Source organism: Budorcas taxicolor, chromosome 15 (assembly GCF_023091745.1).
Source record: "Budorcas taxicolor isolate Tak-1 chromosome 15, Takin1.1, whole genome shotgun sequence".
NCBI lineage: Eukaryota > Metazoa > Chordata > Mammalia > Artiodactyla > Bovidae > Budorcas > Budorcas taxicolor.
In genome coordinates this window covers 73,257,904-73,282,726 of record NC_068924.1, presented here as the reverse complement: position 1 = coordinate 73,282,726, position 24,823 = coordinate 73,257,904, and the positions used below count along the sequence as shown (strand labels likewise).

General features: G+C 48.6%; 1 protein-coding gene across 1 annotated transcript in view; it reads left to right on the top strand.

Annotated features, from left to right (window-relative positions):
* The first annotated feature begins 767 nt into the window (after nucleotides 1-767).
* SYT13 (synaptotagmin 13) overlaps nucleotides 768-24,823 on the top strand; it is a 39,469-nt gene continuing 15,413 nt past the window's right edge. The window contains exon 1 of the mRNA XM_052653232.1: nucleotides 768-950. Within this exon, the coding sequence (XP_052509192.1) occupies nucleotides 768-950 (183 nt within the window). The remainder of the gene's footprint in view (nucleotides 951-24,823) is intronic.

The following is a 24,823-nucleotide window of genomic DNA, read 5'->3' as shown; positions in this document are numbered from 1 at the left end:
GTTTGGGAGATGGGAAATCTCCAGCTTTTTGTGTTTGAAAAAGCTCTTGCAAGCCTCGATTTTCCAGCCTCCTTGGCCAGAGAGTGAACAAAGCTTTTTTGTTCAGCCCTTAAGTCGTATCAGACTCTGCAAACCCATGGACTGCAGCATACCAGGCTTCCCTGTCCTTCCCCATCTCCCAGACTTTGCTCAAATTCATGTCCATTGAGTTGATGATGCTATCTAACCGTGTCATCCTTTGCTGCCCCCTTCTCGTTTCGCCTTCAATCTTTCCCAGCAGCATCAGAGTCTTTCCCAAGGAGAGGGCTCTTTGCATCAGTTAGTAGTCTGGTAAAACGACCCCCTATCCAGACAGAGCCGCAGGCCAGGGTTTGAGTCCTGGTTTGCCGACTAACCTAACGCACAGTGTGACCTTGGCGAGCTCCTGTTCTTCTTGAACCCAAGTGTCCTGCGTAAAGCGTTAAGGGTAACTCGAAACGAGAGGACGATGCGCTCAGGTTCCTTCCACCTGAGCGGATCCGCCTTGGGCCGGGGTGGGGGGTCGGGTCACGTGCTGGGCTGACGCGGTGCCGCGCCAGCCAGCTCCGGGTCCAGCCTCCCGCTCTGACGTCCTCGGGCCGCCCTCCCTACCCGCCCCTCCGCCCCTCCGCCCCTCCGCCCCTCCGCCCCTCCGGCGGCGGCGGCGGGAGAGCGGCTGGCGCGCCTGGACCCCAGGCCCGGGAGGCGCGCGGCGGCGGGACCCAGCCGGGTGCGGGAAGCGGGGCACCATGGTGCTGTCGGTGCCGGTGATCGCGCTGGGCGCCACGCTGGGCACGGCCACCAGCATCCTCGCGCTGTGCGGGGTCACCTGCCTGTGCCGGCACATGCACCCCAAGAAGGGAGTGTTGCAGCGAGACCTGGAGCCCGACCCGGAGAAGGCGAAGCCCAGCGTGCTGCGGTCCGCCCAACAGGTGAGCGGCCGCGGGCCTCGGCCTCCCCCGGGCTCGGGTGGGGGTCTCCCTGGCGGCTGCGGGGGGAGTGGATGGGAAGGAATGGTTGGCGTTCTTCTTTGCGCGACAGAGCCCGGCTGGGAGTGGGGACAGCGGACGTATTTGGACAGCGGATGTGTTCAGAGGCCCTGGGGCGGGGGCAGGGGGTCCCAGGCCTGGGGGGCGGGGGGGGGGGGGGGTGGCTAGGGTACAGGAGGAAAGGGGCCAGCAAGCCTAAGGCACGGGCATGGGAGTGAGTGGGAAAGGGGGCTTGGATAGAAATCGGAGCTGGGAGGCGAGTTGGGGTCGGGGGGAGTAATAAGACAGGGAGGCTGTGAGGGTTTGGGGCAGGGGGCTGCGAGGCTTAGGGGAGAGGAAGAGGGGAATGACCGAGAAGGAGAAGCTCCAGGAACTGGGGAGAAGAGAAAGGGTGACAGAGAGCAGAGTGGGGCCGTTGTGCCGCTGGCGCAGGGGAACTCACTGACCGAGCTAAGAAGGGAGAGAGAGGGTGGCAGTGGGAGCGGGGGAGGGGGCGGTTGGGCGGGGGGTGCTGGGGTCTGGAGAGGCAGGTGAGTATGGAGGGCCTGGGGGACGCTCACCCCCTCCCAGCGGTCCTCAGCTCCAGCCAGCCTGAGGGAGTAGCTCTGAGCCCCCCTCCCACCCCCCATTCCCCAACGATGTGGCTGCAGATGTCTCTGAAGACGGGAGGGCTTTTATCTCCACATGAGCTCGTCCCCCAGGGCCTCTCTGGGCAGAAAATGGGTGGGGTCCCCATTGTACAGTGCAGCTGAAGGGGGTCTGAGAAAGGTTTGGGAGGACTGCCCTATGTAGGCTGTGAAGTCCAGGACACATCCCCAAAGTGGCAGAGGTGAAATGTCCTCTGCAGACCCGGGGGAAAGGGAGAGACTGGAGGAAGGCAGGCCCCGCCTGGGGAAGAGAGAGGTGACTTCACGACTTCTCTGGGCCCCCTCGATTCCTTCCAGGGCTCAGAGCTCCAGGAGCGGCACTACAGAGCCCTGCCTCCGCCTTCCTTTTGCCAATCAATTATTCAAAAGCTCAGGCCCAGCTGCGGGGGCCCTGTCAGTCACTGTGAGAGGGAAGGAAATGGCTGCTGTCCTTGAGGCACTTAGGATCCCAGCAAAGTGACATTCATGCTGGCAGGATCCGGGGTCAGCTGGGCAGGGCAATGTGGGATCCAGAGCCATCTGAAATGGGAGCAGCGGGCTCCCCGAGGGGCCTGGGAGGGGGTCCAGGGTGGGGGGCTGCTGGACAAGCTCTTCTCCAAACATGGAGGCCCCAACCTTCTCTCCCACTCGGCACACTTGAGGGACAGCCATTCATTCTTCTGCCTTTCACCGTGGCAGCTCTTCAGGCATTGTCCGGCCCCCTCCCCCGACTTCCCGGAAAGAATCACTAGGGCCCTGTTGGTGCAAATGACCTCCGGGATCACTTCCAGCTCTTTGTCTTCCTGAGGACCAGTAGCCCAAGCAGCAGCCAATGACCTGTTAAAGACAAACCAGAGCCTGCGTCTCCCAGGCTTAAAATCCTCCCCAGCTTCTCACTGAGCTTTTGAACAGACCACAGCCACTGTAGCCTGGCACTTGCCCGGGGCTGGGCCCTCTTCTAAGTGCTTTACACCTAATGCATTTAGCCACTCAGTGACAGACGTAGATGATGATCCCAGCTTAAAGATGAAGGTTCAGAGAGGTGAGTGATTTTGCCCAGGGCCACACAGCCCGAGAAGTTTCAGAGCCTGATTCTAAGCTGGTCTGGTTCTGGAGTCCGTGCTGTGAGCCACTCCACCCCACACAGCCCTGCCTGTCTGATGTGGCCCGTGTTTACCTCTCCAGCCAAGCTCATGTGAGCGCCCCACCTCCCAGCCGGTCTCAGCTCCCCTGGGTTTTTATCCTTCTTGAAGACGCCAACCCCTCCCATTTTCCTCTGACTTTTCACAGAGATGGCTCCTCCTCATCGTGTGGGCCTCCTTCTGTTTGCATTTCACCTCTTCAGGGTGAGGATTCTGTCCGTGGCCACGTGTGACAAAGCCCCCCCTCCCCCATTACACCCTCCATACTATTCCTTCTTATTTCTGTTTGTAGCATTTGTGACAGTTGAATGTGATTTTTCGTATCTGCTTACTTACAATATTCATCCCCAGCACCTACTCAGTGTCCGAAACCTAGTAGGTGCCCAGTGAGAAATTATTGACTGATAGTAAGGCATCCCCATGCCCAGCCATTGGGGATTATTGTCTGAGTTCTTCAAATGTAGATGTATTTTGCAACCCTGAGCCGGCTCACAGGGTCACAATAAATGCTTGTCGATATGTGCGTGCTCACTCAGTCATGTCCGATTCTTTGTGACCCCATGGACTGTAGCCTGCCAGGCTAATTCTGTCCATGGGATGGTTTAGGGAAGAATGCTAGAGCGGGTTGCCATTTCTTTCTCCAGGGCATCTTCCCGACCCAGGGATGGAAACAGCGTCTCCTGCCTTGCAGGCAGATTCTTTGATGCTGAGCCACCTGGGAAGCCCCTGCTGACACGTGAGACCCATCCATTCACATCCCTCACTTGGTTCCCTCAGGGACAAGGATTTGGGCACCTGGATGTGAATCTGTAGGTGTGAATGTGATGAAGTTGAGATCTCACAATGTTGGTTTGGCTGCCATTGTGCTCAGACTGATTCAGCCGCTGACCCAGATAAAGTACACAGAGAAAAAAGACAGTGTGTTGACATTTCAAAAAGAGTAAAGGGAGGTGGTGGTAGGGCAGATGGCAGCAGGGCGATGGGCTTGGCACATGCTGACAAAGAGAAGAGTCTGGTGAGGAAGGTTCTCGGAAGATGCTTCTTAAACAGAGAGGGTGTTGGGGCTGGGGAAGAGGGCTCTAGGTTCCTGTAACCAGGAGAACTGGGGAAAAAATTCCTTGGATTTGTTACCTATGCCTGGGGAATCTAATTTCTGGCCATGAGTGGTCAGCTGAAGTTAAAGTTTATAGTGCTTTTGAAAAGAACTTGAAGTTTTCCTTGCGGGTTCTTCACCTGAGATCCACAGATCCCAACAAGGAGTCTGTAGCTAAAATGGAAGGGGTTCATGGTCTTGGAGAGGAAAAAACTCTCTCTTCCTTTTCATGAGCCTCTACCTGAAACTTAGCATTTTCTGTAAATAGGAGTATAAACACCACGTCACAGGAATATGAACAATATCTGTGACTTGGTCCTCAAGGGAAATCACGGGTAGTTTCAGAGTACCTCACAGCTGTGGCAGATGCTTTACGACAGGGTTTATGCTCATCCCTAATTCTAAATTATGTACTTATTAAATCTCCCGCGAGATCCTTTCATTTAATGAAAGAATAAAGAGGCACATGTGTAGCTGTTTCCCCGACTGATTTTATTAGGTAGACTGTTGTAGTCCTGCGTCTTTTATTTGCTGCTTTTTCAGGCACTCGGAGGAGGTATCATAGGCTTCTCTAAACAACCGTAGAAATTCATCCAATGTCTCTGTCGAGTGGGAGGCGGCCGAGGTGCAAACTCTCACTGCTGTTCATGCCTCCAGCTGGCTCCAATTCATTCTTTTTCTTGGTTTTTCCAAAATGTACATCGTGGACCCTTTATCCTGCCTTCTTACACAATCCCTCACCCCCTCCGCCCCCTTGTGTGCAGTCCTTTATGGAGGGGGAGACGGATTCAGTCTCACTACGCCGTCCTCGTCACCTGGTAGCATCACCTGGGACCCCGTTCTCTGTTATCAGCCCAGCTTTCAAAGCTTGGTTATTATGCAGTGATGGCCGAATGCTTGAGCCATGAGACAGCGGAGGGTCAGATGTGGGATGTGTGTGTGTGATCATTTTTAATTCACTGCTGCTGCTGAACCTATTAGTGACAGGCAGCAAGACCCATTGGTTCCATCCCCCAGAATTTCCTTTTCATGCTTGTCTGCACAGGCTGCCACTCACTGCATTTCTGGGTCCTTGCAGACGAAGCCCTCCTTTTGGTGAACCTACATGACTACTGAGCAAGCGGGGGAGCTGTTCTTCCCCACGGCTCGGTGCCCATGACGCCTCAGCGTGACTTGGGTTCTGTTCTCAGAAAGCTTTTTTCTTCCCATCTGGCGCTTACCTTGTTGTCCCCTTATGTGAATCTTCTCAGATGCATCTCAGAGGTTCCCAGAGTAACCCTGCTGCTGTCCCCTTGAAGCTTACATGCGGTCAAAGGCTTCCCCCGAGGGCCCCCGGCAGTGGTCCCCAGGTCTCTTCTATCCACGCCGCCCAGCTCCCACTGCTACTTACGACCAGACTCTAAAGTCCTACCTTCTTTCCAGCAGAGTTGTGAAGCAAAGTGACTTTTGATGGGACACTGTGTTAGTTCATTCGGGTTATTATAACAAAATACCGCAGAGTGGGTAGCTTATAAACAAAAATTTATTTCTCATGGAGCTAGAAGCTGGGAAGTCCAAGATCAAAGCTCTGGCCAACCCAGTGTCTGGTGAAGACCTGCTTCCTAGACTTTTGGCTGTAACCTCACCTGGTTCCCCAGTAGCTCAGCTGGTCAAGAATCCACCTGCAATGCAAGAGACCCCAGTTGGTTTGATTCCTGGGTCGGGAGGATCTGCTGGAGAAGGGGTAGTCTACCCATTCCAGTATTCTTGCGCTTGCTTCCCTGATGGCTCAGCTGGTAAAGAATCCACCTGCAATGCCTAAGACCTGGGTTCGATCCTTGGGTTGGGAAGATCCCCTGGAGAAGAAAACTGCTACCCACTCCAGAATTCTGGCCTGGAGAACTCCATCGACCGTACAGTCCGTGGGGTCGCAATGAGTCGGACACGACTGAGCGACTTTCACTTTCACTTTTCACGGGGTAGAAGGGGCAGGAAGCTCTCTTCTGTCACTTTTATGGGGGCACTAATCCCTCTTATGAAGGTTTCACACTCACAGCTGCTCACCCCAATGCCCCACCTCTTAATAGCATCACCTTTCAGGTTAGGTTTTAACATATGAATTGTTCGGGGGGCATAAACATTTTGACCAGAGCAAACACCTAATAGATTCGATGTTTTTAAGAAATAATTTAAACATGTGCTGTATTTTTATCAAGCAACATATGTATAGTAGAGTCTTTCCCCTCTCTGAGATTAAGAAGTGTGTTTCATTTGCCTTGTACCTCTGACGATATCCGGTAGATCCTGGGCGCATGATATCAATGTATATTTTGAGTTAAATCATATCGGAATATAGCACTGAAGAAGAGAGTAAAGGAACAAAGGAATGCACATGGTTAAGATTCCATTTCCACGAGATTTGAAATCAAGCCCATTTATGTCTGGGGTTTCCGCTGGGGACAGGTCATGCCTGGGGCACGGTGGGGAAGCTTCTCTTTCTAGAGCTTTTGTTTATAAGCTCTGCCTCTTGACATGGTACTGATTACACAGCTGTGTCCACTTTAGGAAAGAAAGCATACACAGCTCTACATTTATGATTTGTGTACTTTTCTGAACGTAGTTATAATTCAGTAAAGTTCTTATCTGTCAAGTTGTGATGTAATGTTTATGAATATTGTTTTAGTATCAAGCCAGTGTTTTTTAATAGGAGGCTTTGGGGGCTGTCGTCCAGACACGGCCCTCCTTTCTGTGGTCTGCTATTCACCACCCCCCGGCCCTGTCTGCTTTCTGCTGCTGCTCCTGCAGCTGCCCCCTCCCTCAGACCAGGGCCTGGGGAACATCAGCGCGGCCTGATTAACGCTCCCGCCTGTTTCCTCTTCCTTAGACCACTGGAGCAACATCTTCTCAGAATACTTGTCTGAACGTAGACTTGGCAGAGAGGATGGATCAGAGCCCCAGTGCTACACTTCAGCAGCTAATAAATTCACTCATTAAAGGTTAATGAACATATTCTAGGCACTGGGACATAGCGGTAAAAAGACAGGTGTATGCTCTTCCTTGTAAGTGGGGAAGGAGACAATGAAGCCAGCAGTTGTCATTAAGCATATTACAGACGAGGTATAGGGGGGCTTAGGATAGGCACCTCCAACTTGGCCCCAAAGTAGGGCTTGTCTCCAGTTCTCGTTGGCTGCCCTGACAAGGCCTCCCGGTACTTCAGTGATCACAGGAGGCCAACATGAATTGCTAACCCCACTCCTGGAACTGATTTGACCCTGGACTGCCGGAAGGCCTGACCTCCTTGGATTCTCAGTCCTTTTAAAGAATTGATTTCTCAGCTGATCTCCCAGCTGATAAACTCTCCTATTGATATAAACAAACAAAAAGTATATCCGTTTCCATAGTGTAATAAAGGATAGTGATAGTATAGGTAACATTTATTGAGTTCTTCTTGTGTGCCAGGCGCGGTTCTAAGCTCTTTAATCATATTACTTTTAGCCCCACAATAGCCCTATGAAATATGCATACTTATTGCATCCATTTTACACATGGAACTTACTCTGTAGCAACTTATTCCGTAGCAGAACTGGGAATCACATTTAGGAAGTCGGGCTCCAGAGTCCACATCTTTGACCACTAGGCTGGAGAGTAGCAGGAAAAAAATAGTCAAAATTTTACTTGAGCCACTGCATTTCCCCAGGTATGGCCTAAAAGTGTCTACAACATATGGATCTTTGCAGGTCAGCTTCAGAAACCTTTCCCAAAGCTTTGGCTGGCTTCTGTGCCTCTTGCATCCTTCATGCCTTGAGCACTGGGTGCAGCCCCAGGCCCTCCAGAGAAATTTACACAGTAAACATGTTTGGGCTGGTTGCTTAGTAACAGGGAAGACAGTATGAATTTTGCATCAAGAAATCAGCATGGATTATTTCAGGGAGATGAGCATATGCCCACTGGAAGCACTAGGCTCTTTGAAACATACTGCCGACCTTTGGTCTGTGTCCATTAGTCCTTCTCAGTGACAGGTCCCAGACCTGCCCCATCTTATTCCCTCTCTAGTCTCTCCTCTGGTTCAGCATGTAGATAATTCGGGTTCATGGCTCCTCTCTTGATGTGATTGACGGCTCACTAGCACCCTTTATTCACTCCAGCAGAAAATGCCGCTCCATCTTGCGACATTTTTAGATTTTCAGATACTGGCCCAGATTCCTCTCATGTGCCTGGAGTACAGCAAAAGAGACAGCGAGACCATCAGAGCACAATGGGAGAAACACCCGAACTAGAAATCAGAGGGGCTTAAGGGGAAGGCAGAAGGAAGGGGAGAGACCGGTAGGATGGGGAAGCCGCAGACCCAGAAGACAAAGAAAGGAGACAAGCTGAAAAGTGACCGACCTTCCAGAGTCAGAGGGAGAAAGCAGACTCTGTGTGTATGACGCCCGTGCGTGTTATCATCGTCAGGTTCCTTATCCTTTCCCCCCAGGCTTTAGTCCCTCAAGGGTCCCAATCTTCTTCACCTAGGTTCCTGGGGGCTCTAGAAACTCAGGTCCAGTTGAGGTGGTATTTACTACTTCTCAGCAACGTTTCTTCACCTTGGCATCACTGGGCCAATGTGATGCCAGGAGGAGGAGCCTTGATCACTTACCAGGTCTGTTCACTGCACAAAAATAGACCTTCCCACCGAGGCGTTCCCTAAGTGCTAATTAAGAAAAGGGTGTTTTAATTGATTCATATTATAGAACATCCCTAGGAGAGTTTTACATGGTGTTTAAGGGCGTTGCAGTTATTTACAGTGATATTTTGGGAACCTGACCGATGTTTGGGGTGGACTTGGAATGCATTTTAATTTTTCCCATTTAAAACAGTGAAATACAAGTGACTGCTCTCTGAAATTCACTGGCCTGGCAGGCTTGTTTCCATGAACAGATTAGAGTCAAAGGATGAGGGGTGGTTGCATATACGAATATGTGCACACGTGTGAATATGTATACATGTATATACAAGAGAGAGAAAAGGGGAAGAGCATCCCATGGAAAATCTGTGAAACTGAGTCTTAATGCATCTGGTGGAGACCCTGGGGTATTTTGATGTATTTCATTGATTTCGCCCACCCTCCCCTCATTAATCCAAGATGTACTGTTCCTTCATAGAAAAACTGAGCAGGATGGCAGAGAGCAAGAGAAGTGAGGAAAAACAGTGAATGACTGTGTGAGTCATTGGATGGATGGATAGATGAATGGGAAGGAGACTCATGGGGCCACCGCCTCTGCTTGCAGCCAACTTAGAAATCACAAGCACAGAAATGCAGGAGAAGGTGCTGAGCTTGTGGAAGACTCTCTGTTCACCTCCAGTGACCAGGCAGGGAATCAAGACAAGCCTGGAGAGTGTGGAGTCCTCACTTTCTATTGGTTTCTTGCCCTTCAAGCATCCAATCACACAGCTGACATTGGAAACAGTTTTAAAAATCTCCGGTTGCAAAGACCAATGAGATAATACCCTGGGGGAGCACATTTTACTCGGAAAATCATTATAAACCACACAGTTTTGAACTTGCTGCTTAAAGTAGCCTGATGAAAGGGATGTGAGTTACGGAGGCAGGATAGTGAATACTGCTTTTCAAACAGAATTAAGATTGATGCTTTCATGAGTTCCCTGGTGGTCTAGTGGATAGGATTAGACGATGTTACTGCTATGCCTGAGTGCAGTCCCTGGTAGGGGAACTGAGATCCTTCCCATGAGGGGTGGCCAAAAAAAAGAAGGAAAGAAAGAAAGAAGGATGTTTTCAAGAGAACTCCATTTGAAGAAGAGAAGGTTGGGGAAGAGTGGTTTGGTTGGCAACTAGATGATTTATTAGGAAACAGTTGCAGAATGAAGCTGAGAATAACTTCAGTGAGCTCTCAACTCCTGTGTTTCATATCCAACACCCCCATCCTTTCTCACAGTGTACCCCCCAAGCACCTTAGATTGTGTTTTTGTTTCCAGCACAGTCAATTCGCAAAGAAAGGGCGAGGCTCCCAGAGAGACATATAGTGAAGGCAGCAAGGGCACGAGAAGAGACGAAACTGCCTGGGAAAACATCAACGTGGTCTCAGGGCTTTGGGGCATACTCCCTGCAGATGCATCATCTGATGAGTTGCTTACCTGGCGAGTAGGCTGAAGCTGTTTAGCAGCAACATGACTCTTGCTCTTCATGTAACAGCCTCATTACCAAACTCGGAGAGACAAAGGATCAGAGGATGGAAAGGAGTGAACAAGAGCTTAGGTATCTCATAGACTTGTGTGTATTTGGATATTCACCAGAATGAGTTTAAGAACAATCTAGTCTTTGAGACCACATAAAAGAGGAAATTACCTCCTAGAACGAAAATGTTCACTTCATGATCAAATCGCTGAGATGTAATAGGAAGCAAATTAGACTTCAACTCTAAACCTGAATTTATTTTCTTTTTACAATTTCATTTATCTTATGGCTGCACTGAGTCTTCATTGCTGCACTTGGGCTTTCTCTAGTTGCGGCGAGCAGGGGAGTTGTACACGGGCTTCTCCTATTGCAAGGCACACTGCCTGGGCTCTGGGCACACAGGCTCAGCAGCTGTGGCGCACAGGCTTTGCTGCTTTGTGGCATATGGGATCTTCCCGGATCAAACCAGTGTCCCTGCACTGCAAGGTAGGTTCTTAAACACTGGACCATCAGGAAAGCCCCCAGACCTCACTCTCCAGTGTTTTCCAGCTAAATGACCTTGGCCATTCTGAATCCTGCTTTCTTCACCAACAAAACAGAGGTGATAGCAATAAGGTTCTCCACAGTAATATTAAAGACTAAATGAGACAACACTTTTGAACACACCCAACACATTCAGTGCCTGGCCTCTCTATTCAGTCTATTTTAGGTATCTCTGAATCCTTTAGGATATTTGTTTAGGTATATCTGAATCCTTTAGGTATAACTGAATCCTAGGCTATTCATTCATTCACAAAGTTCTTCCTTACTCTGTAATAATGTAAATGGGAGAAGAATTTGGAAAAGAATAGATACACAAATATGCAGAACTGAATTGCTTTGCTGTATACCTGAAACTAACACAGCATTGTTCGTCAATGTTGTCGTTTGGTCGCTAAGTCATATCTGACTCTTTTGTGACCCCATGGACTGTAGGCCGCCAGGTTCCGCTGTCGATCGGATTTCTCAGGCAAGAATACTGAACTGGGTTGCCATTTCTTTCTCCAAGGAGTCTCTTCAACCCAGAGATCAAACGTGTGTCTCCTGCATTGGCAGGTGGATTCTTTACCACAGAGCCAGCAGGGAGGCCTTAATCAACTGCACTCCAATAGAGCAATAAAAATCAAGCACAGCAATTCAAAACAAAACAAAAGATTTCTTGATCACCTATTACATGCAAGACACTGAATTAACACTAGGGACACCAAAGTGACCAGGCAGACAACACCCTTGACTTCCTGAAGCTCATGTCCGCGGGGGTAGAGAGCTTCATTACACGGTTGTACAAGTGGATATAAATCTATTGGTATTAGGTGTGGTAAGGTAGGTAAGAGTTCTCTCAAGAAGTGATAACTCATCAGTGCTCTGATCTTAACATATTTGGAGACTTAGTAAAGAATTTTGAGCATATACCCTTTATACTGCTGCTGCTAAGTCGCTTTAGTCATGTCTGACTCTGTGCAACCCCATAGACGGCAGCCCACCAGGCTCCCCTGTCCCTGGGATTCTCCAGGCAAGAACACTGGAGTGGGTTACCATTTCCTTCTCCAATGCATGAAGGTGAAAAGTGAAAGTGAAGTCGCTCAGTCGTGTCTGACTCAGCGATCCCATGGACTGTAGCCTACCAGGCCTCCGTCCATGGGATTTTCCAGGCAAGAGTACTGGAGTGGGGTGCCATTGCCTTCTCCGACCCTTTATACATATAGACTCAATTCTTTGCAAAGCATATGTATGTTTTATATGTATGTACTGTGATATCATGTACATAATAAAACATGCACAAAATGGAACTTTTAAAACAGTAATGTAAAAATAAATTATAAAATGAAATTCTGTTATTTTCTTCCCATACCCCAAATGAACTATCTTGCACACCCCTGTGGCATAAAGTTAGTGTCATTTACTAAGTAAAGGTACTGGAGTTAAGGACTTGAAGTATTCTCGGCATAGGGTATGTGCAAAGGCCCTGTGGCAAGAAGAAATATCATGAAGGAGGGACTGAAAGAAGGCTAAAGTGGGTAGAGCTCCAAGGGTACAGGAGAGAATGATTGCAAGTGAGCAAGGCAAGTCCGGCCAGAGAGCACCACACAGGACCTCTGGGCCAACAGAAGTGTTGGGATATTTTCCCAAGAGCAATGGAAGCTACTGAAAGGTCTTTTTTTTTTTTTTTTCCTGAAAGGTCTTAAGTGAGATGTGACATAGTTGGATTTAAGGTGCAGCATCATCTTGGATGGGAGAGGACTAGAAGTGAGGGGACCAGGGAAACTCTGGAGAGAGACCATGATGGCGTGGACCGCTGTCTTTGTGGCAATAGTCTGGAGAGGTGTTTAGGAGATAAATTGACTGGCTTTGCCTCTGAGTTGGCTGTAGGCTTCAGGAAGAGGGAGGAGTTGGGGATGAGAGCTAAGGGTTTCACTTAGGGTGGTGGTACCACCTGGTGAAACAAGGATGAGGCCGTGGATTTAAGTCATGAGTTCACTTTTGTGCAGGGGGAGTGTGAGGAACCTTTGCATTATCTCCATGAAGTGGTTCTGCAGGTCCGGAGCTCACCTTCTGGTATTCGGGAGTAGAAAGCCCAGCCATGAGCATGGCTGAGACCACCTGGTTAGAAAGCAGAATGAGAGGGAAAAAGGCCCTGGGAACAAGTCCTGAGGGACGCCAGTGTTTCATGAAACAAGGAGGGTGGCCAGAGAGGAAGGAGAAAACCTGGAGACTGTGATGTCAAAATACTAATAATGACAAGAGAAAAACTTTTGAAGAAGAAGGGAGTCACTGAAAAGTCAAGTAAGATAAGGCTGAAAAATCCCATAGAATGAAACAGGGAAGATTCTCAGTGACCTTGGAGATCAACAGGGACCTTCAGTGGGCTGATGGGGCCTCTGGGGGGCGGGGCATAGGGGTGTAGGTGTGTACAGGCAGTTCTTCTGAGTTGCGTAGCTGCCAAGGGGTGGAGAGAGCTAGGGCCTGGCTGAGCGGAAGACAGAGGTCAAAAAAATATTGAGCACCGTTGAAAGCTGATGGGAAGGAGCCAGTTGAAAGAGAAGATGAATGTTCAAGAGAGAGGGAGAGAAGCAGACCGAAAATAGCTAGGGTAAGGCTCTTATGCGTGGAGAAGGGGGCACAAGGCTGGGATGGAAGGACTGATCCTGGAGGGAGGGAGAGAGGGGAACACCTCCTGCAGTGTCCCAAGACACTGGACGGGCCACAACATCAGTCCAGAGAAGAAGGGCGTTTCCACGTGTCTGTTAACAGGACACTGAGGGTCCAACCAGTCCATCCTAAAGGGAATCAGTCCTGAATATTCATTGGAAGGACTGATGCTGAAGCTGAAACTCCAGTAGTTTGGCCACCGGATGTGAAGGACTGACTCATTGGAAAAGACCCTGATGCTGGGAAAGATTGAAGGCAGGAGGAGAAGGGGACGACAGAGGATGAGATGGTTGGATGGCATCGCCGACTCAATGGACGTGAGTTTGAGTAAGCTGCAAGGGTTGGTGAGGGACAGGGAAGCCTGGTGTGTTGCAGTCCATGGGGTCACAAAGAGGTGGACATGACTGAGCGACTGAACTGAACTGAAGGGTGTTTCGTTCTCTTGGTTTCCTTTTTCCTCTATGAAGGCAGTCAGAGGAGATAGAGAAATTCCAAAATGTGAGCTTGAAGAAGGAGTTAAGGAAACAGTAAGATTTCTGGGAAGTACTGAGCTTAAGGTTGGTGACCGTGACTTTCTTATGGAACCGTCTGCCCTGTCGAGTGACTCTTCTGTGGAGCCCAGCTGCTGGGTGCAGGCATCATCAGTGATTCACCTCGTGAGATCAGGGAAAGAATGGGGAGGTGAGGGAGATCTTTAGACTTCAGAGGGGTGCTGTTGACATCATGGCCCAGGCAACTGAATCGGGAATTTCAAACTGGAGAAAGGAGAAAGAGGAGAAAGAGTAGAGGCCTCTGAGGTCTGAAGATTCCTTGCGTTTGGAAGAACAGCTGAGAAGGGCTGGTCCCACAGCTGGCCATGGGCACCCTGAAGGCAATATGCCCACCAGGGTCAAAGGTGCCAGAACCATCCCTTCCTTCCTTCACAAGGCCTATAGGGGGCAGGATCAGGGCACAGAATTCGAGTAAGTAATTGATGGACTTAAAGTTGTCTCCGCTAGTTCTCCATATCCACGGATCTGAAAGGCCGACTCTTCTATGGCATTTTATATGAGGGACTTGCTTATCTGTGGGTTTGGTGTCTGAAGGGTTCCTGGAACCAATCCACCAGAAATCCTAAGGGATGGCTATGTTCAGAAGGCCAGATGGGTCAGCAGCTGGGTAAGTCAGCAGTCACATCAGGTCAGTTCAGTCGCTCAGTTGTGTCCGATTCTTTAAGACCCCATGGGCTGCAGCACATCAGGCTTCCCTGTCCATCATCAACTCCCAGAGCCTACTCAAACACATGTCCATCATGTCAGTGATGCCATCCAACCATCTCATCCTCTGTCGTCCTCTTCTCCTCCTGCCTTCAATCTTTCCCAGCATCAGTCTTTTCTAATGAGTCAGTTCTTCATATCAGGTGGGCAAAGTATTGGAGTTTCAGCTTCAACATCAGTCCTTCCAATGAATATTCAGGACTGGTTGGATCTCCTTGCAGTTCAAGAGACTGTCAAGAGTCTTCTCCAACACCACAGTTCAAAAGCATCAATTCTTCAGTGCTCAGCTTTCTTTATAGTCCAACTCTCACATCCATACATGACTACTGGAACAACCATAGCTTTGATTAGACAGACCTTTGTTGGCAAAGTCATGTCTCTGCTTTTTAATATGCTGTCTAGGTCGGCCATAGCTTTTCTTCCAAGGAGCAAGTGTCTTTTAATTTCATTTAATCCATCTGCAGTGATTTTGGACCGCAGGAAAATGAAGTCTCTCATTGTTTTCATTGTTTTCCCATCTATTTGCCACGATGTGATGGAACTGGATGCCATGATATTAGTTTTTTTGAATATTGAGTTTTAAGCCAGCTTTTTCGCTCTCCTCTTTCACTTTCATCAAGAGATGAAAGTTTTTCTTTAGTTCTTTGCTTTTGCCATAAGGATGGTGTCATCTGCATATATGAGATTGTTGATATTTCTCCCGGCAATCTTGATTCCAGCTGTGCTTCATCCAGCCCACAATTTCACATGATGTACTCTGCATGTAAGTTGAATAAGCAGGGTGACAATATACAGCCTTGTCATACTCCTTTCCCAAATTTGAACCGGTCCATTGTTGCATGTCCGTTCTAGCAGTCACATGTCATATGGTGTTTCTGGAACTTTTTATTGTAGGAAAACAAAAGACTCTAAAAGATGAGGGCCTTGAACCTGTAACCTCTGTAGCCCACAGGAGGATCAGGCAGGGGCCTGGCTCCCCTGAGCTGTGAGCCTGGCTGTCCCAGTGGCTTAGAGTCTGGAAAGCAGATTCAACACCACCGGTATGCTTTCCTTACTCTGGGCTGTGGCCTGAGATCTGGGCAATGTCAACAGCACAGACTGCCCCAAGGAGGCACACCAGGGCCTCGGCTCCTCAGGAGCAGAGGAGAAGGGGTGGCTCTGGCTGACACTACCACTGGAAAGAAATGGGGTTCCTGTGACTCCCACGGGTGGCCTTGGGAGAATGCACTGATTGCAACAGCCTGTGAAATGGTTAATGCATTAATAAATAGTATGAATAATTAAGTCATCCTTATAATGATTCTTTTAAATGACTGAACCTCACATACAAGATGTATGGAGGGGATGAAGCACTCGGGCTTTGGGTTTCAGTTCCAATCTGCCCCTCACTTGCTGTGTGACGGTGGGTTAGTGACTTAACTTTTCTGTGCCTCAATGTGACCATCTGTTAACTGTGTCATTGACACTGGATTGTCATGAGGATTCAGTCAGCTAATTCGGACAGGACAGTGCCCAGAACATTAGTGCTGGGCCGGAAAGCATCCAGAACCACGTTCCAGATCCTTCTCCCTGCACCCCCACCCCCAATCCCACCCAAGCCTACCCCATTGTCTATCCCCTGTGCCCTCGTCCCAGGGGCCAGTTCTAGGCATGTGAACATTGCCCAGTTGCTCCTGGCCCCTGGATATTTCCAATGACTTGTTAGTTTCCTTAACCTTCCACACCTTTGTCAACATCTGCTTTATGAAATTCCCCTCAATTATCTGCTTTGAATGTGCCATGTGCTCCTGCCACAACCCTGTGGATAAGGTGTTCAATCAATGTTAGCTACCAACCTTAATAAATAATAAGGGGGGGGGTCAGCGAGTCAGGAAGAGTGTATACAAATTGGCAAAGGTCAGGGCCCACATGTTGAGCCCTCTGTTTGCTCACAGCTTGATTGTTTAGAAACCACTTTCATTTTCTGATTTGATCCAGCATCTAGTATGATGCTTTACCACTGAGCCACCAAGGAAGGCCGTAAAAAAAAAAAAGAAAAAACCGTAGGCGCTCATCTCTAGGGCCGTGTGAGGATCAAATCCGCAAAGCCTGCTGCATTTTGCAGGGCACCTGGTGCAGAGGAAGTGGTGGAGAGGTGGCAGCTATATTGTCCTGTCCGGTTTTGTGATGTGACTGGTGGAATCAGTGCAGACACCACCTACAGGGTTCTCTGGTGGGATCTTGCCACTGTGTGGCAACCCGGTGGAATTATTATTTATCCAAAAATCAGTTTGAATTCTGTGTCCTCCAGAAGTGTGGGGATAATGACAATACTCATTGTCCCTCCTCTTCTCACGGGGCTTTAAGCTTTGGTGGAACCCGTGGCTCTCTGAACACACTGCAGACTTTCAAGCTGCTGCCTTGACCCAAAAAGCCCTTCTGCTACTTCTGCACTTGGCAGAATGCTGCCTTGCATTTGGGGCTGGGGGGTGGGTGCAGCAACCAGAAGTCAGAGTCTCTGGATCGTCTGAAATCCTGTTTTCATTCCCCCAACCCCACCCTGTGACTTTTCCCCCAGGTAATGTTTGATGGGCTCCTATGTACCCTATCTCTTATTTAGCTGGTCTCCTCCCCTCAAATTTTAGCTCAGGAAGCCTTTCTTGATTTCAGATTCCTAGTGGACACAGCCTCATCACCATCTGTCCCTGTCTTGCAAGGACTTCTTACCTGAGGTTGCTTTTTTGCATCTACTGGTTTCTTGTTCCCACTGCCCTGGAAATGCCCAAGCCACAAGAGAATGACTGGACAGTGTTATTCCTGAAGCTGATAAGTATCTGGAGATTTAGTAAACGTCGAACGAATGAATGAATGACTGAAAGTAAAAAGTGAAAGTGTCGGTCACTCAGTTGTGTGTGACTCTTTTGCTACCACACGGATGGTAGCCCATCAGGCTCCTCTGTCCATGCCATTCTCTAGGCAAGAGTACTGGAGTAAGTAGCCACTCCCTTCTCCAGGGGATCTTCCTGACCCAAGGATTGGACGCAGGTCTCCTGCTTTGCATGCAGATTTTTAACCACCTGAGATATCAAGGAGGCCCTGGTGAATCACTAGCAGCAGAGAAAGGGTTTTCTGTTATTCCCAGTTGTGGTTCATTCCTGCTGGTTTGGGTGAGATGCATTTACCTGGCTGATAGATAAGCCTAGCTGGCAAGTCTACCCCACCAATAAACCCCCTAGTGTGTCGCCTTAGATGCCAGCTATGGGGCAGGGAGTGTGCTAAGTCAATCACAGACTGGCCTTTTTAGAATTTGAAATAATCACGGAAGGGAAAGAGGCCAGCAGGGGATGAGTCTCAAGGGAAGGGGATTTAAGAAGGCGCAGATCTATAATAAACAGAAGAAGAGGTGTTGGAAGGGATAACAAAAGATGTGCGGTGGCTGGGTTACCATGGAAACACTACAAGGCGCCTGGACTGGAAGACAAGCTGCTTCTTCAAAGAGAATTTCAAATTTGCAGATTGAAATAAACCCTTCCGCCAGGACCTGACCCTGTGGATTCACCCATAAGTAGCCAAGAACTGGAGATCCTGGTATGAGCAGCTCCCCAGGAGCTGGAGATCTACCAGACAGAGAACTGTTTGTTGGAAGCCGAGAGGACTTGACTGAGAGGGAGGTCATGCTTGTGAGCAGCTGACCCTATCTCTCCACCTTGCCTGGAATTCTCGGACCTCCCCCAAACTAGAGGGTTCCCATGTGAGCTTCAGGGACCACCTGCATCATAGTCCCCTTTGGGAGATTCTTAGACACACATATTCTTTAGGATCCACCTAGGACTTCTGAGACAAAGCAGGGAAGGAACCTGGACATCTGAATTTTACATTCCCCCAGGTGCCATTTCTACAGGTTGAACTGTGGAACAGTGCTCAACCCTCTGCCTCTGACTAAAGGTGTGCAGGGGTGGAGTGGCCCAGGCATCAGTCTAAGTGGCACAAAAACGCAGGTGAACAAACGGTGATTCCAAATATGACGAGGTGGTAAAGGGCTGGAGGCACAGCAGAACAGTTAAAACAGAGAGCTCTGGTGGGGGGCCAGCCTGGGTTTGAATCTCACCTTTACTGCTCACCAGCTGGCTGTGTGTCCTCATATGTGAAATGGGATTGGTCACAGCAACACTTCCTGATAGGGTTATTATGAGGATTTGTTGAGTTCATATCTGAATGGTACAGGGCACAGGTGGGCAGAACCACAAGATGGAAGGGGCTTGGAGGACTCTGAGTTTGTAGAAGAGTGAACAGATTCTTGAAGACTAGAGAAACCAGTTTTCATTGTGTTCATCCACTGAGGTGAGGTTGGGTGTTGTTTGTTACAAAGCAGTTGGTCTTCCCTGACTAATACAAGGTCATGAACAAGTGGCCCAAGAAGGTACGATCAGCTGTAGGTGTGTGTAAGGATGCTTTACAGAGGGAATGGGCAAAAGGGGTCAAACCTCTGGGTTGGTTAAGAGCTTCTACAGCTGTACCCCAAATTCTCTCTAGGGGAGTTATCTATATGGTTGGAAGGAAAACTTGGATAGAGGGCCATTCACACAGGCTGAGCTTCTAGGAGTTGTTCCTTTCCTGGAGACAAAATGACTTATTCTCAGTTAGCTTTCAGCTTGATTTTTTGCATGTTGTCCAACAGAGAGAGAGAGAAAGAGTTCTGCTTCTCCTCTAGGGCCTCTGTGTGTGTGTGTGTGTGTCTTGAGGAGCAGAGGGAATGTGCTACTAGCCAGTGTTATGGAAAATATTCCACATCACAAAATAAACAAGAAAATTTTTTCTATCCTTTCTTGTGGTAATTCAAAATATTTTAATACTGAGACATTTATATGGAGCCAAATACAAAAAGCCACACGAACTTTAAGATAGAACGAGAGATTTCAGTAGAGAGGTCCAATTGTTCTAGATTTCCCATTCCCTGGAGCACGTGTTACCTTTGTTGCCGCTGGTGCTGCTTTGGAAGTGAAGTTTGAGAAACACTAATCCAGATGCCAGAAAGCCTAATTCAGCAGGTGGGCTAGAGGTGTGTGTGTGTGTGTGTCTCTGTGTGTATCTCTGTCTAAATTTTATTGCGATGCAGTTGTCATACAGTGAAATGGAAGCATCTGAAGTCACTAGTTTATGATGATCAGTTTTGACAAATATGTATCCTCTAGGCTGTAACCCACACTTCTGCCATGCCTCTTACCACTCAATTTTCCCTGGAAGCGATCAGGACCACTGTTCTAAGTTCTATCGTCATTGGTTAGTTTCACCTGTCCTAGAGCTTAATTTCCATCAGTGTTTCTCCACCTTGGCACTGTTTACATTGGGGTGAGATAATTCCTTGTTGTGGGGAGCTATCCTGGGAAATGTAGGGTGATAGCTAGCAGCTTTCTGGCCTCTTAACTGGTAACAACCTCCACCCCCAGTTGGGACAAACAAAAAATATCTCCAAACATTACAGATGTTCCCTGAGTTGTGAACCATTGATATAAATGAAATCACATAGTATAGATGAATATGTATTATGACTTTTTTTGTTCATCATGTTTTTGTGATTTTTCCCTTTTGTTGTATGTATTGACAATTCATTTCTTTACTTTTAAGGAATATTCCATTGTAAGAACATGCCACAAGGCATCTAGCCATTGTCCTGTTGATGGCCACTTGCCTGATTTCTGTTTGGGGCTAGTATGATTCAAGTTACTATCAGTATTCATGTGTAAGTCTTTATGTCAACAAATATTTTTATCTTCCTTGGAATAATACCTAGGAGTGGAACTGCTGGGTCAGAGGGTAGATATATATTTACGTTTTTAGAAAGTACTAGTTGTTGTTCATAATAGCCAAGACATGGAAGCAACCTAAGCGTCCAGCAACAGATGGATGGATAAAGAAGGTGTGGTACTACTCCTCCATAAAAAGAATGAAATAATACCATCTGCAGCAACATGGATGGACCCAGAGAGTATCACACTAAGTAAGTCAGAAAGAGAAAGACAAGCACCGTAAGGTATCACTTATATGCAAAATCTAAAATATGATAGAAATGAACATTTTTATAAAGCAGAAACAAACTCACAGACACAGAAAACAAATTCATGGTTATCAAAGGGGAAAGGGGTTGGGGGAGGGGTGAATTGAGAGTCTGGGGTTAGCAGATACAAGCTCCTGTATAGAAAACAAGCAGGGTAGCAAAAGAGACACAGACGTAAAGAACAGACTCTTGGACTCTGTGGAAGAAGGCGAGGGTGGGATGGTTTGAGAGAATGGCGCTGAAACATGCATATTACCATATGTGAAATAGATGGCCAGTGCAAGTTCGATGCATGAAGCAGGGCGACCAAAGCCAGTGCTCTGGGACAACCCAGAGGGATGGGATAGGGGAGGGAGATGGGGGGGAGTTTCAGGATGGGGGTGGGGACACATGTATACCTGATTCATGTTGATGTATGGCAAAACCCATCACAATATTGTAAAGTAATTATCCTCCAATTAAATTAATTAGTTAAAAATAAGCAAGGTTCTACTGCATAGTATAGGAAACTAACGCAATCTTATAAACCAACTATACTTCAATTAAAATAAAACAACTTTGAACAACTAGTAAAATTGGATTTCTTGTAACCTAGTGTCAGAAGAGATGTTCCATCCTGTTTGCAGATTTTATTCATCAGAAGCAATTCACAAGGTTCAGCCAATAATCAAGGGTAAAGAATAACGCAAAGGTGAGACCCCCTGGGAGGTGAGTGTCCCTGGGACCGTAGCACTTGCTCCAGCAGCCCTGGAAAAGGAAGTAGCTACCCACTCCAGTATTCTTGCCTGGAGAATTCCGTGGACAGAGGAGCCCTGTGAGCTAGTCCACGGGGTTGCAGAGAGTCGGATATGGCTGAGCAACTGACACACACGCATCTCATCACAGATGAAGTTAAAAAATGTTGATGATCCATCCCAATGCATGGATCCACGTTGCAGAGATGCCAGTCAAATAAGTATCTCCAGTGTTTCCAAGGGCTTGCCATGCCCGCTTGTGTGCTAAGCGCTCGACACCCGGCTGTCTTTTCTACTCCTCGATACAGCCTCAGACACAGATCCTATTGCTAACACGCCCTTCTTACAGATAAGAAACCAGGGGCACAGAGAGGCTAAACAGATCCAAGATCACACAGTGAGTAACTGGCTGAGCCTGGAGCCCAACCAAACCATTTATTTTAGAGCATCAGTTCTGATGACCAGGCTATATTTCAAACCCTTTTACACATGTTAGTGTGCATAATTACCAGTTTTAGAGCCCAGAATGACAGAGATTGTCAGGTCCCTGGCCTCTGATCCAGCTCCCCTCTGAGGGGGGCTTTGCTGTGCTGAGCTGCAGACCCCAGCCGCAGTGGCCCATGTTTGGCCTCATCTGAATACTCTATGTTCAGCTCGCTCCTCTCTCCCATCTCTTTTTTTTTTAAGTTCAAATATAAAGGGTGAAGCCATCTGCTTCCATTTCCATCTGGGTCTGTTTCCCCCACCGGTAACTTCCTGAACGCTGTGATGCTTTAAGATGGATGTCCCAGCGCAAAAACCCTAATTAATAAAACAGTCTTTAGGTGAAAAAATTAATCATGTCACAAAGGGGGTCACCTAACATCTCTAGTAAGGTTAAACGTTTGTTTACAGATCATTAACTTCATAATTAATTTCCTTTTTTTTTTTTCAACATAACCCCTATAGGAAAGGACAGCATCTGTCTTGTTCGCTTCTGTGTTCCTGCCACTTAGCGGAGGACCTGGCTGTCATAGGGGATCAATAAATATTTGTTCATTAAATGAAGGTTTGCCCCTCCTCACCCTGCCATCTGTCTTAGCCTGGATGACGGGAAAGCTGAGCCTGCTGAGCCTCTGTTAATTAGCAAGTGCCGTCCAGGGATGTAGGAGGGAGGTGGGGAGGGGTACACGCACAGGGAGTGTCAGAGCCGGCCACCAGCCAGTCCCAACGGCGACTGCTGGATCTCCAGGGGTCACCTTCCAAAAGGCCGCTGGACACCGTTGGGAGCAGTAGCGAGGAGGAAGTGGGGCGCCCTCGGTGGTCAAGTTCCTCCATGGAGCTTTAATCCTTGACACATCGGGGTTGCCTCTGGGTGCACCCAGTGTGTCCCTGGGTGTCTCAGACCTCAGAAGCCACAGAGAAGCCCCAAGGCAGGCAAGAGGGGTGTGGCATGGATGTGACATGAGGCAGTTTGGGGCTATGCCCACATGGAGCTGGTCAGTGACCATGCAGATCTGGCCACGTGGGGAGGAGTAAGCGGCCCACAGCTCCAGAGACAGGTGAGGAGGGAGAAGCCAAGGAGACGCATCACAAGGGGCTGATGCTCCAATGAGGGTGTCTCTCCCATCTCTGCACCTGTGATGCTGAGCACAGCTGGGCGTTCCCTAGTTGTTGGACGCCTGCCTCCACTGGAAACCTTCCTGATTCACCCTGCCTCTCTATTTACAAGCCCTCTTCTCTGGGTTCAAGGGATGCTTAGAAAGAGGACCCCACTTTGAAAGACTGCCCCGCCAACATCCACAGCGTAAGGCTTGAGCTCAGGTCCTTCCTTGGGATCTGCTCCCCGGACCACCTCCTTCCTCCCAGCATTCTTGCCCTCCATCTCTAATCCTTTCCCGGGCTCCCTTCCTCAGCGCCCAAACCTCTTTTCTGCTTCCTGGGCATTGATATTTAAGCTATTTAAGTGGAAACAGATGCATTTGAAAGATGTGGTGGAACCAGGGTTTTAAAATGCAATAAATAAGATTGTGCAAGGGAAGGAGATAGGTCATCAGAGGCTGCTTTCATCACTTGGAGAGGCTCATGGAGTGGTCGGCAGGCTCTGCTCTCTGTGAGATCAAGGGCAATAATCATTCTTCACTAAAGGCAGCCATGGCTGTGCAGGATCTTACCAACGCTGGGCAAGAAGCAGCAACCAGTGAGGATGCCTTTGGCTGGACGCACAGGGGCTTGGGGAAAGGTTTGAGTCTAGGCAGTTTCTCTGCGTCAAGGTCGTGATCTCCTGTGTCGCTTGATAAAAATGCATGGCATCTGTTCAGAATGCTTTTGGCCACAATCCACAAAGACCCCAATCCAAAGAGGCTTCAACAATAAGAACAATATTGTTCATGTAACCGGAAGTGCAGCGGTAAGACAGCTTCCAGGCTTGGTTGAGTTGGTGGCTTCGTGACACTGTCATCAAAGACACAGCTTCCTTCTGTCTGTCCACCCTGCGGTGCACCTTGGCAGCTCTGTCCTAAGACTGGCTCACCTTGCGGTCACAAGTCAGAACCACGTGCTTCCTATCCAGCAGGGGAGAGCATCTCTTCTATTGCCGTGGAAAGCAAGTCCTTTCATTCCGTCCGGGTGGTTTCCCCAGGACAGTCCCCAAGGTGATGCCAAGAACAAATAGAATCAGACCAAACAGTACCCCCTCCCCACCCTTGCCCTGGAACTGGAGTGGGATCCAAAAGAGCCCGGTGACCTGGAGGGAAGTGGGAGGAAAGAGGGGATCAATGTTGACGGGCACCCAAGAAAAACCCAGCCAGATACAGGCTCCTGAGGTTCTCAGGGGCCACGCAAAGTGAGACCCACTCAGTAGTGAGGAATGCGAGCCCAGGCTCTGCAGGGACTGGAAGTGACAGGCTGACCCTCACTCAGAACTGAGCCCAATGATTATTTTCCCTCTTAGAAATGCAGAGTCAGCCTGATTTGACCCAATTGGGAATTAATCAACATAACCCTTTTCTGAGAAGGGCATAGCAACCCACTCCAGTATTCTTGCCTGGAGAATCCCGTGGACAGAGGAGCCTGACGGGCTACATTCCATGGGGTCTCAGAGTCAGACACGACCGAAGCAACTTGGCTTGCACACACACAACCCTTTTCTAAAATGATTGAACTAAGGTGAAACAAAATATAAAATATGAACGTGTTCCCCAGACCAGCCTGACAGCCCCAGTTCTGGCCCCAACAAGTGACAGAAAAGGACGACTCTGAGAAGAGGATGTGGTCCAGTCCCTGTGGGAAGCCGTGGGATGCTGCAGTTGCCACTGAGAATCCAGCATCCAAAACAAACAGGGATTTTTTTTTTTTTTTTTTTTTTGAGAAGCAGCTGCGAGGCAGTGGAAATGACGCAAACTTGAAGTGAAAATATGCGGAGGCTTGATGGTATACCCCTCTTCAGTTGTATGACCTTGAATTTCCTCCATCCTCCCTTTCCTTATTGTGAAGGAGAATAGTTAGCGTAACTCAGACTTGGATGCAATATTAGAGGTGGGCACGACTTTGTGGAGGACAGACAGACATGGGGACATCAGTCATTGCTCTGTGTGTCTCCTCCCGGGGCCT